The sequence below is a fragment of the Lolium perenne genome, chromosome 7, assembly GCF_019359855.2.
Source record: "Lolium perenne isolate Kyuss_39 chromosome 7, Kyuss_2.0, whole genome shotgun sequence".
Classification (NCBI taxonomy): domain Eukaryota; kingdom Viridiplantae; phylum Streptophyta; class Magnoliopsida; order Poales; family Poaceae; genus Lolium; species Lolium perenne.
This window is the reverse complement of record NC_067250.2, coordinates 280,974,700-280,992,390: the sequence shown is the minus strand read 5'-3', so window position 1 is coordinate 280,992,390 and position 17,691 is coordinate 280,974,700. Positions and strand designations below refer to the sequence as shown.

Below are 17,691 nucleotides of genomic sequence, written 5' to 3'. Positions count from 1 at the left end.
TCATAAGAACTGTACCAAAATAGTTTTAGTGAACTCTGGATCTACCTTTACTGCTCCTTGCTCAACGCATTGATGCTATGCTATTTTGATTAGCTCTTGCTTAGCTGCTTGCTACTCCAGTACTGCTTAGCTCAGTAGCGGAGGACGACCCAAGATTATGGTGTGGTGAAGATGATAGCTTAGAGGAAAAATTGATACCACAAGCCAAGATTAAGCGCTAGTTCTAGCATAAAATCTGCTCAAGTAATAGTCTATTAGTATTAATTGCCAATGCTAGCTATTGCATAGGCTAGACCTTGCCAGAATGGGAGATCCGCCACTGGCTTAGCTGCTTGTTTGTGTTTGGTACATTGTTTGCTTAGCTGCTTGTGTGTATAAGAAAATTGGAGTAAAACCGAGGCTAACCAGGTATTAATCCTCGTATTCCTCATAAATGTAGCATTACATGCTTAGGTTACAAATTTACAACATATTATAGGGTTATATGTGCCCATCTTGACTTCCTGTTTCATGTTGTTTACTTGAATTACATAATTGCGTGTTTCAAATGGAGCTTAAATCCTGGTTAGTAATTTGTATGAATGTGTTAAACTTTTATTTAACCGTGTGATTAAGAGATGCTTGTCATATTAATTTAACACTTATTTCCATCAATTCGAACAACATTTGTTAACTGGTTAATTCACACTATTGCTATAATGTCTTATTTATACAAGTTTTAAATTGCAGATGCTATCTACAGTTAATAACTAATTTGCATTATTGATTAACTTATTTATGCAAGCTTTAAATTAGATATGGTATGTATAGTTACTAACTAATGTGCATTTATACAAATAAATACTTTGCATTGTTTTCATTCCTTTTCTATTTATAGTCATTACATTGTTTGTACACCATAGCAGCTAATTAACCTAATTTACTTCATTTAACAGGAGGATCCTTCGGATGAAGTCTGTTCTGACCTGGAGGATAGGGACGTGAAGAGTAGGCATGTTCTCCGCAGGCTTAGGTCTGGGGAGATTCGTTACCTTCTTGGCCCAGGGAGGTTCAAGTGCCCCTGGTGCAGCCGCAAGCAAATGCCGACGGACTTCCTCGGCATGTACCAGCATGCCACCTACACTGGTGTTGGCAGCGGGCAGACACCCGCACACATCAGGGCCAAGCATGCCGCCTACGGCCTCTTCCTCAAGAAGTACGCCCCCAGGCAGTAGGAGCATGCGGAGGATGCTGCCGACCTGCCTGCCTACCTGCCTGCCGACCTGCCTGCCTACCTGATGCCTACCTGCTATCATGTTCCTTTAGTTGTGTGTTTATGTTAAACTCTGTCGTACTTATGGTGTTGAAACTTGGTTAATGCTGTGTTGAACTATGTTTCTAATTAAGTATGCTTAGTGTTTAAGCATGTGTATGTTGTGCTTACTACATATGCTTATGTGTTGTGCATGCTTGGCCCTGTTGTGTGCTTGGATGCTAGGTAAGCATGTTCTATTTGCTGCTGTTGATCTAGCCTGTTAGCATGATGTAGTGACAAAGATTAATTTTTTTAGATCAACACGGGTTGCCCCCCAGCCCCAATTTCATTGAAAAAGAAGCCAAGTCTATTACAGGATTAAAACTAGACACCAACAAAATAAAAGGAAAACAGGGTTTACTGGGGAGATTGGCTGCCATCCCAACCAACTCCGATGTACCAGGAAAGCCTGGAACAGGTTTAGAGCAGTGATCACACACTGAAAACAACCGCCATCTAAATCCATTACATGGGGTCAAACAGATAGGTAGGACACACTAGCACAACTGCCATGCTTCAATTCACCAAGTGACAAAGATTTTGCCAAAGTAAGCGTTTGATTATAGGAAATGTATTGTCAGTTTTGCTCAGTTGTGTTGCAGACGATTTGTACATAATTGATAAGGTATTTTCCAGTGGAAATGGGGGAAAACCTCTGGTAATCTAAAATAAAGACGGCGTGTTGGCAGTAGGGTGGAGTTGTTATCTTATGTGATACTTGACAGCAACAAATCTCTCAGTCAACAACAACAAATAGCTCATTTCACAGCTACAACACTCACAGCAGACAGCAGCCCAATCTAGACTTGACTAATGGGCCAACTCCATCCAATTAGGCCCATTAGGCTACATATAAAACAGGAACAACTATCTCATTTAACAGCAACAATAATCGCAGCGGATAGCCCAATCTAGATTTGACTAATGGGCCATCTCCAACCAAATTAGGCCCATTAGGCTAGTTGAGGTGGTACATATTAAATATTAAAAAAAACGAAGCAAAAAATGGGTGTTGCCGCGACTCGAACCGCACACCTAGTGGGAAGTCGTCTCGCAGGGGTAGTCTGGTAACCAGTGGGACAGATAGATACATATTGACACTCACAAGTAATAAAGGTATCTATAGTCATTTTATCACTTCCGTTAGGTTACTAAATGCATGTTTGTACATTTTTCAACACACAGATCTTTGTGTAGTCTATTATATACAATTCACTAATTCACTAATTGAATATGAAATAGATAATTCAATATGAATCTTAACACTAAATTTGTAATATATATGAATAACAACTTAAAAAATTGAAAATAGATAAAATTCTAGTCTTAGTGGATTAGAATTTTTTTGATTTATTGTTGGGTTTTGTAAACAATTTGGTACAAGAAATAGTAGTCATTTGAGGACGAACAGGTTTGAACACACATAGAGACTCACTTAGATTACATAAATATGTCACTTACATAAATAAGGATGTAAACAAGTACCACCGTCGTTACATAGATAAGTCCAGGGACACGACACGGTACAATATATAAAAACACGGCATTTTAAATAAACACGATAAAACTAAAAAGTAGAGAAACGTGCATGACAAGCTTCACGAAATTCCTCCTCACCTTTCTTCCACCCTGGCCGCGCTACTCGACCACCGTACGTCATCAACACCTCACTCCTCGTAGGGGAGGCAGTGCATCTGGTTTTCGGTGGGGAAGATGCACTCGCAGTTGGTGAAGATGTTGTACATCGTGAAGAAGATTGACTCGCAGCCGCACCAGAACACTTGGCCGAGGAGCTCGTACGCGTCCCACGGGTTGGTGAGGGTGACCGTGAGCAACTTGAGGGTGACGCCGTCACGAACCTCCTCGAGGTGGAACATCGGCGGCGAGCTCGGTGGGAGGTGGGCGAAGCCGGCGGTGAAGAATGCGTCGGCGAGCTCGACGGGGCTCCTCCACCTGGATTGCGCCCACACACGGAGCGTGCGCTCGACGAGGACGCCCGGTGGGTAGCGCAGCTCTGGCACGGTAGGCGGCCGAACGAAGGTCGGTCGGACGTACGGCATCTTCTGGTGGTGCTTTGGCGTTCTAGGAAAGGATGAAGGGCGTCGTGTCTGGAGTGGAGCTGGGTGGTGTGTGGGAGAGGAATGTAGACGTATAAATAGGCTAGAAAAATGTGGTGTGGGAGACGAAGATTGTTGTTTGGCGATGAAACGACGCGAGTGACGCGTGCATGTAGCCGTTGCCGTTTCGCACATTAATCGAGGGGGTGTCCCGTGTCGTTGTCGTTTTACACTGAAACGGGGCGGCGCGTCTGCTATCAGCTGAATCGACCGCACTGAAACGGGCGGCGCGTCACGCTATCGACTGAATCGACCGCACTGAAACGGGGCTTGCTGGCTCATTCATGGCGACGTCGTGGCGATGCATGCATAGCTGAGTCACTGCTGCGGGGCGCATGCATGCCGTCGTCGTCGCTTCCCGCGCATGCAGGCCTAGGCCGGCGCATTGCACAACGGGCACAAGGCCAGACCGCAACACAGCCCAACAGTCCATCTAGCGTGCCCGCTCGGAACCCCCACCCGTCGGCCCAACAGTCCATCTACCGTGCCCGCTCGAAACCCCGACCCGTGTTCAGGAAAAAAAAAGGAGTTCAGCCAATCAGATTGCTGTATATTCAAATATTCCTAAAAATTTCAGAGAAAATCTAAAAAAATAAAATCTTCAAAAACAGTGTATACATATCAAGTAGATGTCTAGGAAATTTATTTGGGTCGTTTAGACAAGGTCGAAAAAAACATGCTTAGAAATGAGGCCGTTTACCCTACCTTTGGAGCCTGTTTCTGGCACTTTTTTGACCAACCCTGGGATGACCCCATATTGTCGGCAGTGGTGCACCATGTCATTTAACACACTTCAAGTCATGAGTTTTGCAATTTGCATGAGTGAATGCACTTGTTCATGTGGTGTACACCCCTCAAATACGGTGTCAAAACAGTGGATCGTCTGACGGCGCGTGTGCATGGTGGTCCCATCTTTTGGGATCTGCTTCACCATGGCATCCAAACACCACTTTCATCACCATCCATGTAAGAAATCATGTGCTCCTTGCCTAGCTACCTCACGGGAGCCCGCACACATGGTTTACGTGCAAAACGGCTCTACCCAGGCCACAAAGTGGGCCCACAACCCTTGGGTGACCCCATGTGGTGGGCACTGGTGCACCATGTCACCCCACCCACTCCTAGCCATGGGTTTAGGGTTGTGCATGTGTGAATGCCCATGTTCATGTGGTGTAGACCCCTCAAATATAGGGTTCTCGTCAGAACGAGGTGTCAAAACAGTGGATCGTCTGACGGCGCGTGTGCATGGTGGTCCCATCTTTTGGGATCTGCTTCACCATGGCATCCAAACACCACTTTCATCACCATCCATGTAAGAAATCATGTGCTCCTTGCCTAGCTACCTCACGGGAGCCCGCACACATGGTTTACGTGCAAAACGGCTCTACCCAGGCCACAAAGTGGGCCCACAACCCTTGGGTGACCCCATGTGGTGGGCACTGGTGCACCATGTCACCCCACCCACTCCTAGTCATGGGTTTAGGGTTGTGCATGTGTGAATGCCCATGTTCATGTGGTGTAGACCCCTCAAATATAGGGTTCTCGTCAGAACGAGGTGTTAAAACAGTGGATCGTCTGACGGCGCGTGTGCATGGTGGTCCCATCTTTTGGGATCTGCTTCACCATGGCATCCAAACACCACTTTCATCACCATCCATGTAAGAAATCATGTGCTCCTTGCCTAGCTACCTCACGGGAGCCCGCACACATGGTTTACGTGCAAAACGGCTCTACCCAGGCCACAAAGTGGGCCCACAACCCTTTGGCTTCTGTTGACACATCGCTTTGAGGAAAGTCTTTAGAAGCCAAACATATGTTTGTTCATTCTCACTTGAAAGGATGGCACACCCAAAAACCGTTGTCCTACGGTGGTTGTTCAAGCCCACAAAAGGAACAAATGGCATCTTATATTTATTCATCTTGTATGTGCTATCAAACACCAGCACATCTCCGTAGTCCTGGTAATCCCTACGTGACTGGGAATCACACCAGAACATGTGCCTTAGACGGCCTTTTTCATCAACGTCATATTCAAAGAAAAATTCAGGGTCCCTCTTTTTCCTCTTTGACATAATGCGGATGGCTGTGGTAGCGTCACCGTCGAAAAGCAGCCTCCTCCTCTCCCTAGAGCACATGTTGTACAAATCCTTTCTTGTGAATCCAACACCAGCAAATGAACCGGAGCCTGCAATGAATTTTCTCATAATGAGGTGCTTCCTGATTCCCATGGATCCCATTGATAATATCTCAGATCTCTGCGCGTCGTTGATCGTCCTATGGGACCGAAGAAACGGAGTCTGACATGGTTCAGCTGGGTCATGGTTATGTTTGTCACGAAAATCTTCAACAACCCAGAAACCAGTTCTTCCATCAAACTTGACCACCAAACGTGCCTTGCAGCCGCAGCGAGACTCAGGTCTGTGCCTATATACACGGCCTTCCGTGGTCAGTTGGTTTTTGGGACGTCTGCCCTGTCTGGAACACACAAAACGCCTTAACCGAATTACTCCATCATCAAACCGCTTAACCTGGTCAAGCCGGACGCTGAACCCATAATCTTTAGCATATCTGTTGTAGAAAGAATATGCTGCTACTTCAGAAATAAAAGTCATCTCTTTTATCATCCAGTATAAATCCCGATCACTATCAGGATATTCATTGCCATTGCTACCTTTGTGTGGTTTCTCAGGCTGACTAGCGCCTGGCGTCGCCTGCAAGTAGAAAACGTAGGCATTAAATAAAACTATAAATTTATGTGTTCCAACTATATAAGACTGATAAAAGAGAGATAACAACCTGGCTCATGTCAACAGAATCCTCAGGAACTGATGCACCTTCCACATCATCAGTGTGGCCCGTGTCCAAGTCAGATTCACCGTAATAGTCGTACTCAAGCTGCGTGTCAAATTGTGCCTGAAATTTATTAATGCATTTCGAAATTTAGTAACAGTAAATTTTACAGTTGCCATCATTTCATGCATCATTTTATGTCACTGTATGAGTCACTACACATACCTCACTAGTATTTAGACTGTCTGTGTGTTCACCATGGTTCTCATCATTTTGATCGTCTGTGTGTTCGCCATGATTGTCATCATTATCAAATTCATCGTACACAATCTGCATAAATTATGACATGAGGAACCATATATAATTTGATGATGCTGGACTGCTGGTAATCGAAATGAAAAATAGTGGCTCACATCAAACTCGTCTTCGCTCCAGCCGGCTTCGTGCTGCAAATTTTCCTCCATTTCAGAGTCATCGTAATTATAGCCGACGTACTCGTTTTGTTCCTCAATCGTACCAGATATAGAGTTCTCCATATTCTGTAGTATTGGACCATAATTAGAATTGAAAAACCGGCAGAATTGCGTCCTCTTACTATGCTACAAGATGAAGTCATGGTACCTGTAATTTTAAACCCTAGCGGGGAAGATGCCGAGCCGGTGGCGCGCCTTTCCAAGGTCGTCGATCTGCGGGGGGGCTTCGCGCGCGGTCGGCGGCGTCGACATGCGAAACAACCACCGGCGGCGACGGACGTGCCGGCAACAACCGCCGACGGTCGGGCCGGCAACAACCGCTTGCGTTCAACCTAGCGACGGCGTGGAACAGCTCGATCAGATCTCCAGTGCCGATGAAAACGATGCATGCAATGGGAGCTAATCACGGTGATTAGCTTAGCACGTGGGACCCACCCACGTGGGGTCGTCCGTATAGATACACCCAGGCCCTGTATACCCATACGAGTCTTGCACTGGGCTTGGATATGGGTTTCGGCGGGCAGCACAAAAGAAACAAAATCGGAACCACCGTACCCTTCGGCGATAAGTCGCGAGTTTGGAGAGGGTGCGCACCGAAGCACACCTCATTAATTATTACTCCATCATCTGTGTACGCGTTTCTTCCCTACGTCCGTAGCTCTGTATCTCCATCTCGACCACGAGTGGGATGGAGAGTCCACGGCCAATCTGTTGACGGTTTCCGGAGTATATGGCAATTAGCATGCAATTTACGGTCGACCGGAACAGGATCAAACGTGTGACCGTTGAGCTTAAATTTCTCGGCCATTTCTCAAGTAGCTGTCCATAACAAATTACGCTCACAAAACCATTCGTATGAAAATATTTCCTCAGTGTCACAATACTATATACAGTTAGTTCCAAGATATCTCTACACCAGGTGATATTCTGCACTCTGTTCTGAAATCCGGCTGAGGTATGGCATAGTGCCAGACACGTTCTTATGGCCAACAAGAGTAGCATATTCCGGCAGCTTGATAGCAATATCACATGAATAATCTATGACAAGACGAAGATCGTGTCGGGCATTCTCCTTTTCTGCGACAAAGCAAAGTAATTAGGAACTTAATTTGTCAAGCTAGCCTCGTCGTGGGCATGGGTTCATGGGGGTTGGTAGAGTCAAAACCCAAATTCTAACAGTCTCCACAACATGGTGATATGACATGTGATCCATGACCAGCTTCCACAAAATCATGGAGGGAGACTAGACCAATGCCGGTCAGGCGAACAACGATGACGGTCCAAAGACTGAATTGAATCGGCCTAGTGAATTAGTTGTTGCAATCAGCTGACGCACCGCTGATTAGGCGATCACGAACCTTTGTATCATGTGGCCAGGAGCATATCACTATATCAGGAAAATGGACATATATTCGTATATAAGCTCAAATAATTGGTCACAACCGTCAGCCGATAACATTGCTAAAACCTAAGCAGCCGTGACGCGATGCTGCGTGCAGCAACGAAGCTAGAATGTGCACGATGTATCGTGGATTTGTGGTACAAGAGAGACTTCTTGATCATCCTTTTCCTTTCTTTGTATACGCTGCATTCGGCAGCTATGTTACACGCATGTAGTACAAACTTTCTGTGGTAACCCAGAAGGCACTGCTCCCGTCAGTCCCTCTACACGTCGCGTTGGATAATATACATACAACACAGCAACCAAGCCTATACATACCTGATACCACTATACACAAAGAATGAACGGAATGGGTGTCCAATCCGGTTGCCCCTCTAAGAGGGCCTGCCCGCGCACGAAACAGAAGCACGCAGATATATTACACCTTTCTGGCGAACACAAGGACGGGAAATTGCCGCATCTTCGATCGGCAGGAACCTGAGACGTCCATCCTACCTGTCGGTACAATGCACCGAGACACGACAGAGTTGCTGCTGCAATGCAGGCTGAGTTCAGCTCTGGCCTGTTGAGCCTGCAGCCCTCATGAAGTGGTCGTAAGGGCTTGCCGCCGGTAGCTTCAGGAAATGTTGCTCGAATGGGTCATCGGCCGACTGCGGGTTGCCAGCATCCATGTGCTGGGGGAAAGCGGCCCAGTTGTCGTCAAGGAATGGGTTTGTGCTCTGGACCCCGGCCTGCTTAGCGCACAGCTTACGACATCAGTATCTTAGTGAATGTAATACTAGCATATGCACTGAGAGACTGAAAATTATGCTACCTGAGGCAACGGGGGATCACTGAAGAAATCCAGCTCCATCTGGCCGGGCTGCTGGCTGGGCATGGGGGCTGGTTGCGAGCTTGGCTGGAAACTCATGAAGGTAGACATCTTCTGCTGTTTCCCTGTCGTGAGGGCTTCGCATTGGCTAGTCATCTCCATGAACGGCATGTCTGCTGACAGATGAGCACTTTCTGTGTGATGTGCAGGGTCGGCGCCAATCTATGAAATGGCAAAAGGATGAAAAAAGAAACGTTAGTTAAAGCAGTTATCATGCCAAGTAAATATTGTGAACAGCAAAGATACTTTAATGTTCAAAAGTGACTGTTGCTGTTTCGTTGGGCAGGTAGAAGAATACCAAATTAAGTTAAATAAATAGAGCAAAACATAGCATTTACAGGCAAAACTTTAATGTTTTCTGCCTAGATGTGCTACTACAGGACATATAATTGCATCAATGAGTAGCTCAAGTGCTGAGAGAACTTGTCATCAACTTACAACAGAACTGATAAGATAGTAAAAAGCGATATAGGAAGGAATCATAGTTTTTTCATAAGGACATACTGTTTCGAGAAGCTGATCGATACTCATAAGATCTCCAGCAGGAATAGATGCAGTAGCTGACGTACTTTCTGAAGCTTCCCCAAAAATATCATGATCATGACCCAGGTCAATCAGCATACCCTATTGAATATATTCAACTTTTAGCAACAAAAGTAGTTGACCGATACAGTAATGGCCAAAAACTAAGGTGCTTTCAAAAGTATAAGTTGCAGGCTAATATAGACAACCATACCTCTTCATGGTGAGCATCCTCATGAGACCCTGATGAATTCTCATCAGGTGATTCAAAGAACTGAGTGCTCATTGGGCACATGTCATCGGGGGAGAAATCACTTAGCAGTTGGCTTCTCACACTGTGCAACTCTGCCTGCAGAAACAGAAAAGTCACCTACAGCTGCATGGAACTTGGTTCAAACAATGAATGTAAGAGGCAAGTGAGAAGGTGAACATTACATCAATAATATTTGCTATGTTGTTCATGATTGTGGAGACGATGCTGTCTCGAGATTGACTTTCTGATAGCTCTATTGCTTCAAGAGCCTTCAGTGCATTAGTATTGTCCTCTGGCGATCCGTATATTTTTGATGGGTCGTCTAAGGAATCTTTCACCGCCTGAAGTTTACTCTCATCCACCAAATGAAGGAATGGATCGCCCTAAGTAAAATACCAAACAAATGCCAGATAAAAGGTCTGTGCCAACACAAAGTCAAGATACAACCAAAATGTGTTCAATGACAATACAATGAACAACTCTAATTTGTTAATCTCTAGAACAAACAGAGATGCAACTGACCTCTTGTTTGGTCTATGTGCTATACAAATTATAGGAATACTAACAGAAGCATGGTGGAAAAACCAACCAAGAGGATTATGCTCTATGAATTTTCGCCGTACTTACAAAATAAAATCTAAAACCATACTACATTGTCAGATGTCAAGAAGACCAGAAAGGAAGGTTAGAAGTGATTTTATATATTGTACATGTTTAGTGTGACTATTCAGGTGATTATGCGATAAACTAACTTTTCAGTAAGACTTGCGATGTAAAAGTAAATATTTGGTAAAAACAAGAGAATCTGGAAACTAACAAGAATAAGATAACGTAGGATAGCTAGTTGACTTGATTGCTAATATAACCAAAAAAAAGTTACAGCAGAAATCAAACAAGGGAGGTCTTTCATCACATACCGTTCGCTCATTAATCATCTGTTTGCAGATTGGAATAAGAGGCACCACATTGAAAGCTCTTGAAGAGAAAATAATCATGGCCGTCGCCAGAGTAAACAAGGAGCGGCGCCGAGATGGTGGTAACGATTCTACAAGGTTAACAAGTAGAAAACAATTAATAGGTGCAAGAGAATTAATACTGAATTCTAGTGTAAGGTTATTATTACAGCATCATTTTCCCAAACAATTATCACACCATCATGATTCATCTACAACATGAGGCCAAGTTTTAAGTTATATGGAACACTGTGTTTTATATTTACAGCTAAAGATACTTGTAGTCAGTTTGATTATATTACCTGCTTCAGTAAGTGAATAGCTCCTCAAAGCAAATGCAACCTGAAAGCTCTGAGTAAGAGCCTCAAAAATTGATGCCTGGAAGAGCAAAAAAAAAACCATCATAAAAGAGGTAATAATGATAGATACAACTAAGAAAAAACCATATTTTTATTCCAATTTTGAAGTAATTAAACAGAAATAGATGTCCATTCATTAGAAGAAACAGAAAATAGAACGCTTTGTCATTTTGAGTGTCAAAACTGCTTGAACTGTAGAACACTGTTGACACTCATGTGCAAAATCGAACAGTTTAAACTGCGAGCCACAAAAACTAGAGAAATATGAATGTGACATTCTCAACTGGTCACTCTCTTCTCTGTCCAGACATGAAAGACTCCTGGGGATTAACTGCCATATGTATTCTTTAACGATTTGGCTGTGGCGTGGCAGAACTGACAACTTGAAGTCCAACCCAGAAAGATTAAGAGATGACTATCTTAATATGATTGAGCTTTTGATGCACAGTACAGTATCCAATACTCTTGGCTAAGTGAGAACTGCTTGCTGCAAGCATGCACTTCGGAAAGCTAGTTTGCTTCTCTTCTTTCTCGGTCCCCATATTATCTTCTTACAAGTTTGGCGTTTGCATGCATCGTATACTCCATTTGTCCTTTGTTTGTCTGTGTGTGAACGTTACTGCACTATGCATGAACATGCAACCTTCTGCTTGTTGTATTTTTTTCTCCTTCCATGAAGTTCTAGGCAGCGTCTCCCCTTCAGACTTTCCTCAGAAAGGGGGAAAGGAACAAGAAAGAAATTCGAGATAGAATTCACAGGACATACTAAGGAGTGCAAAGGGAAAGAGGGAGAGAGAAGATAGTGTACATGTGAAGGACAAATGTGATAAGATAAATAAAATGATGAGTAACATGATGTGTGCAAATTTCGGGGAAGTTTCAATAAACATTAATGAGCCATGTATAAAATAATAACTTTAACAGAATATCACTTCTTAGGACAGAAGGTGCACGTTTTATCTAAATTAGCTCTTCAGGACCACTTACCAGTACAAATGGATTCATTGGATATGAAGTGAGCTTCCAGCAGAGAAAGGTGCCACTCTTTCCAAGTGTATATCGCATTTACGTCATGTGATCTTTATCAGCTTGTTTTATAAAGACATGATGCTAGCGTATAAATTTAGTTTTGTGTTGAAATATCTAAATAATTTCAAAATTCTATACGAGTCAAAATTGAGAGAATTGTGTGTAAATCCCCTGTGTTCCCTAATCCCTACTACACAACCATGGCTAGGTCCAAACAGAACTAGTGGTCCTGTTCACTTGTTCAGACACCTGGTCAGCACATTTCCGCAGCTACGCATTGCACTTGGTAAAAAAATCAACCAATGCTAGGCACTTAAAGGGAGGCTTGGTTAGCATGACATTAATCTTTTGCATTACATATCTGGTGTCTGTCTGATAAGCATACCAAGAATGATGAAGAAAATAACAAGATGTGATTGGAAGAATAGATTACCTTGCATCCAGAAAACAATAGAAGCAAGCTGTAGGTATGAGCAATGGCTTCATAGTTTGCAGGAGTGTTTTCAGGAGACACTCCTTGAGCCCAAATGGATGTCAGCAAAAGTGTGATCTGACGACTGCTCAACTTCAGCAAAAGGGAATCCTGAACACATTTAACATATTGCAGAAATGATTATTCATTACTCTAACAAATATTTTTCTCAAATACCATTGATCTTTAGTTAATAATCCTAAATTCGAGAAAAGGTTATACTGATGAAGGTACCATTTCATCATCTGATTTGCTTGAGGAACCTTTGTCTTCCTTAACAGCCATAGAAGGCGATCTCAGAGCCATGGAAGGACCTCTAAGTGCAATGGAAGGAGCTCTAACAGACGAAGGAGCCCTCAGAGCCATTGATGGACCCTTTTTCATGGAAAAGTTAGGAACTCTCATGCTACCACGGCGGCTTTGAGATACAGGTAAGTTTTGCCGTTTAGTATTTCCAGTATCTTCACCTTGTGAATTGTCTGGGTGCTTATCCTTTTTCAACTTGTCAAAGATAGCAGCTGAAGATGAAAACACGGAGACAGCTCTAGATAGTGTTCTCTGCATGTCACGTGTCCTAGCCTGGCTTGTGGCACTTGCTTGAATCAGGGGGGAAACAGAGGAGGGGACCAAGACAATAGCAAATATGCGGTGTGCAGCGATACGAGCTTCATGATCAGGGTGGATCATTGTTAAGAGTAACTGATGAAATAAAGCTTCTGGAAACACCTGACAACATATATAGAATATAAATTTCCGAAGCAGAAAAAGGTACTGCTTCCTGAGATGAATTTAAACACTTATTTTTCTTTCACTTTTTTGCTTTGAGAGGATACCTTATTCTGATACTGCAAATTTGGTACAGCAGCTATTATTTGAGCTGTGCGATAAACTGCAGCTGCAGTTGATCTAGCTACTACAGCAGTGCTTGCAATGTTCTCTAGCATCACCGCCATCATGTCAAGAACTGGCCCAGCATCAGATACCTGATTAACAAAATAGTCTTGATAAGCCAACCGTGCAATTTGGAGAGACTTTTATTTGAATGTGACCATATAATTGCACAGATCAGACTGCTAAGGGGCATTAGTTAAGATATCACATTTACACAAGTGATACAAGCAAATTGAGCATAAAATTTCAGAGGGACAGAAAATAAAACAGACCTTCTTTGACAGTTGCACTAGGCAGTCGTCTATAGCCTTGCGGAAACTTTCATTTCTTTTTACTAGCTCTGCGTCTTTGCTACCAAGAGTAATATGGAATGTTCTCTTTAAATGTCTGACTAGATCACTTATAGCACCTATAGTTATTGCTGAAGCCTGGCAACTGGACAGTTCTGCAAGGGTAGCTGCCACTTCCACGATGCTAAGCTGGATCTCTGGTTGCTTCAACATTGCTTTGTTTTCAATATGCTTTATTAGTAGAGACAGCAGTAAATGCATATTTTGCCCTGCAGAAGTCATTTAAACAAAATAAAAAACTAGTTTACTTTTATATAATATACTCTGCTCTCATAGAGTGCAAATGAAGTACCTGTGCTTTCTACCAACAGTTGCATGTCTAACAATATACAGAGAGCAAGTCCATTATCTGGTGACCAGGAACTACTGTTACCAAAACACCGGAACAAGGACTCCAAGATTCGACGGAATGTTGTTGCCTCCTTAGAAAGCTTAGCCATATTGTGCACACAGATTCTGGACCAAAACTTAGGATCCTTGGCATATTCCCTGCAGCACAAGAGTCGGTTGAGAAGCCAACTACTGAACAAGAAAAATATCAAGTACAAAAGGAGTAGGAATAAGATGTATTACATAGACAGGTTAACTCCTCCCTTAGCATTAACAAAGCTCTCCCAGGAGGGGATCTCAGAAATGACATAGGGGGATGTATTTTGCTCTGTTTTCTGGGCTTGTTGCGCTGTTTCATTGTATGGATCTGTGGTAACTTGATCATCATTTTGGGCCTTCTGAGGTTTGTAGTTTTCCAATACAACTTCAACAACCTGTCAATGAATATTTAGAAAAGAAAATTTATGAAGGGAACATTTGGAGACACAATCTGCTTGTGCAAGCAGTTGAAAATCTGATACTAACCAAAAAAAAACTACCAACAAGAAAATTCCGATGCATTACCAAGTTACATATTTTTTCCAGACGTGACCTCAATATTTCTGCAACGATGCTAAATGCAACACTTAATAATCATGTGAAAAGATCTTATGAGTGGCAGCTTATGGACGTTTCATCCAAGTATGCAGAAATAGAGGGGAGGAAACTTATGCTAACTGGTTTAGAATATAGATAGGCCAGGAATCAAGCATAGATCTTTTAACGTAGTAAATATTAATACAGAAAGATATAGCAAGGAAAGAACTACCGGTCAGGTCTTACTTACATTATCGAACTCTGACGAGATATGAGAAAGCTCTCCCATGAACCAGATCTGCTCAATATAAGGAAAATATTATAACTGCAGATATTATTTACTTACTCGGTTCCTAGATATAAGATGTTTTGGCAGTTCAATTTGAGCTACCAAAACATCTTATATTAAGGAATGGAGGGAGTAGTTTGCAAGGTTCAGATGTTCAGAGTAGGTAGCGTATAAGTTTGAGGAAAACAGTATACAGTAATAAATGAATAACACTTCAACTGACATCATTCATGTGAGTCCCGTGACTACAGTGGAGCACAAATAGCACGAAAAGAACGATAAACAGCTATACAGTTGAAGCAAGCATCCTTAGCTGTACAAATAAGTGGTGAGAATGATATTGATCTATTCTTCTGTTGAGAAACCGTAAGTGGATGTTAAGTCGCTTCAAAGATACGTAGTTAGCAATATTTATTGCTTATGCTAGCATCAAATTATGATATAAAAAAGGTTTATCAGAACTCAGAAGCGTTATTTGACCCTCTTTTGGGCTTTTGGCTATGTAACAGTCTCCTAGTCCTACAACAGAATTTTTTCCATTCATTTCTTCACCAATTTTAGCAATCAATGGTAAGATGTAACACTTGTTTGATATTGTGTTATGACAGAACATACCATAGCTGAAAGGGCTTGCAGGGCTGCAGCACGCAGTGAAGTTGCTCTCTCATCCTCTCCTGCCTCTTGAGCTAGTTCACATAGTCTTGGGACAAGCCCTTCAAGATTGAATTGGTATGTACCATCCACCTAGAATATACAGAAATGTAAGAACCAAATAGGCGCCATGCCATATCAAGTATCCTGCTGGCAAATAATGGCATCCACTGATAATCATGGCAATGGACATACCTGATTGACAGCAAAATCAAACAAGGTTTCACACCCTATAATGCGCATGTCATCCTGCCTCTTTTGATCCAAAAGAGTGTGTACAATGCTTAATAAGCTACTCGCAAACAGTGGCCTGCATTGAGAAAATGACGTTTATATTTGTAACCATATTCAGATATAGTATCAAAGTAAGTAGGATATTCATTTGCAGACCAAATGACAGTATTAACATCTAATGGTTGTCAGTCGGATGGATGGCGCTCATTTTGGCAAATAATCTTATGGAGTCCAGTGACATGGGGGAAAGAGACAGTTAAAAAAGGAATACTAACATTTGCTCTTTACAAGAAACCAGCAGTCTGCGGTATATCAGCATCACCACTTTGGCAAAGCCATACTGCTCTGTTCTTAATTCCTTGTAAATCCTTTGCTCCAGGTAAACTGTGATCTGCTCAAGAAATATCAACGCATGTTAGAATGCAAGCTAACCCAAAAGTCGAGAGTAAACATTTGAGGTCCGAAAGAGAAGAGGGGGAACCTTTGGGACTCGAATAGGGTTCTTGGCCGCGTACTCACACAGCTTCCCGATCCTTCTCTCGTTAGGTTCCTCATCCTACATCGTGAAAACACACACACATATATGTAATGATTATTTCCGGCTAATGCCGTATTTCCGCGACAGAGAGAAGAAGAAGAAAAAAGGGAGGTGCCCCAACCGGCGTTCTGGGGAAGATTTCGGCGAGGATCTTCTTGTACCGCTTCACAGGTTGCCTGGACCGCGCCCTGAGCCCGGGGCAGAAGTAGCACAGGGCCCCGCACGCCGGGAAGACCTTCCGGGATATCACACCCATCCTCTACTACTGCAGGCAGAATTGATTGATACAGCGCATGTTAGTGCCACTGCAACAGACACTAGCAGGAAACCCTGTACACACATCTCATGATTGGAATTCGAACTATGTTTTCAAGAATACGGAATTCTAACAATGTTTATCAATGCAGACACCGATGTTGGACCCGTCAGAGTTGGACAACCAAGAACCAACCCACTGATCAACGCCATGGATTCAGATTCCACGGCCAAAATGCTAGCGGATTTCCCCTAACCTACCACCCAAAATCGAAATCAAACTACATTTTGGTCAACCTTGAACTAGGTGAAACGCATCATTCGAAACTCGAGAGCACTGCCGATCAGGAAACCGAAATCGACCGGTCGTGCGCAATGCCGACAACGATCCCCAAGCGCACACGTTCAGACACACACAAGAATTCAATCGGCGCCAAATGCGGAAGCACGACGAAAGGGAAAGAGTAACATTACATTACTACGAGTGGCCAAGCCGGCCTGCCGGTCGGTCGGATTGGGCTGCGGCGGCGCTGGCGAGGTGGTGAACGCGGGACGCCAGCGGCGGCGCGTCGCCGGTGGTGGTGGTGGTGGGTGGTCCTCCTCTCCGCCTCCTGCCTGCCTGCCGCTCCGGGCGAGGGAAACGCGGGGGGTGGTGGAGGTGTGGAGGGGAGGGAGAGGCGGGGAGACGAGAGAGGCACGCACTGCACGCGGGGTGGCAGGGCACGACGCCCCACGCTTATTCACGACCGGCCCCCATTGCCCTTCCTGTCGTGCGCTCGCGCTCGCGCTGTGCTGTGCTGTGCTGGTGGTGGTTGGGTGTGGAACGGGAGGGGGGTGGTGGCGCTGCTGGCCTTGGCCACCATTCGTGCGGCCGAGGTGGTCGCCGGAAATCACGCCGCCGCGTGCGCGGCCTCCGCTCGGCAAACCCCCTCCCGCATGTCGAAAAAGAAACGCGAAATTACAGACTAGAACAAGAAAGTCAAGCTGCGCAGCGGAAATGTGTTGTTCACCCATCGTCAATGTCACCGCTCACCGAATCAAA

The 17,691-nt window shown here is 43.9% G+C and overlaps 1 protein-coding gene across 1 annotated transcript; it reads right to left on the bottom strand.

Moving 5' to 3' along the window:
• Positions 1 to 8,246: 8,246 nt before the first annotated feature.
• On the bottom strand, positions 8,247 to 17,415 carry LOC127312531 (protein SEMI-ROLLED LEAF 2). Its single transcript, XM_051343048.2, has 20 exons — positions 17,124 to 17,415; positions 16,516 to 16,659; positions 16,338 to 16,412; positions 16,132 to 16,247; positions 15,818 to 15,932; positions 15,587 to 15,715; positions 14,933 to 14,980; positions 14,350 to 14,540; positions 14,069 to 14,265; positions 13,699 to 13,985; positions 13,369 to 13,518; positions 12,770 to 13,261; positions 12,497 to 12,646; positions 10,978 to 11,053; positions 10,640 to 10,767; positions 9,905 to 10,105; positions 9,684 to 9,818; positions 9,452 to 9,571; positions 8,891 to 9,109; positions 8,247 to 8,807 (listed from the first exon to the last, which is right to left on the bottom strand). Exons 2-20 carry the CDS (start codon positions 16,648 to 16,650, stop codon positions 8,628 to 8,630), a joined length of 3,144 nt encoding a protein of 1,047 aa, XP_051199008.1. The 5' UTR covers positions 16,651 to 16,659; positions 17,124 to 17,415; the 3' UTR covers positions 8,247 to 8,627.
• Between the last annotated feature and the right edge of the window lie 276 nt (positions 17,416 to 17,691).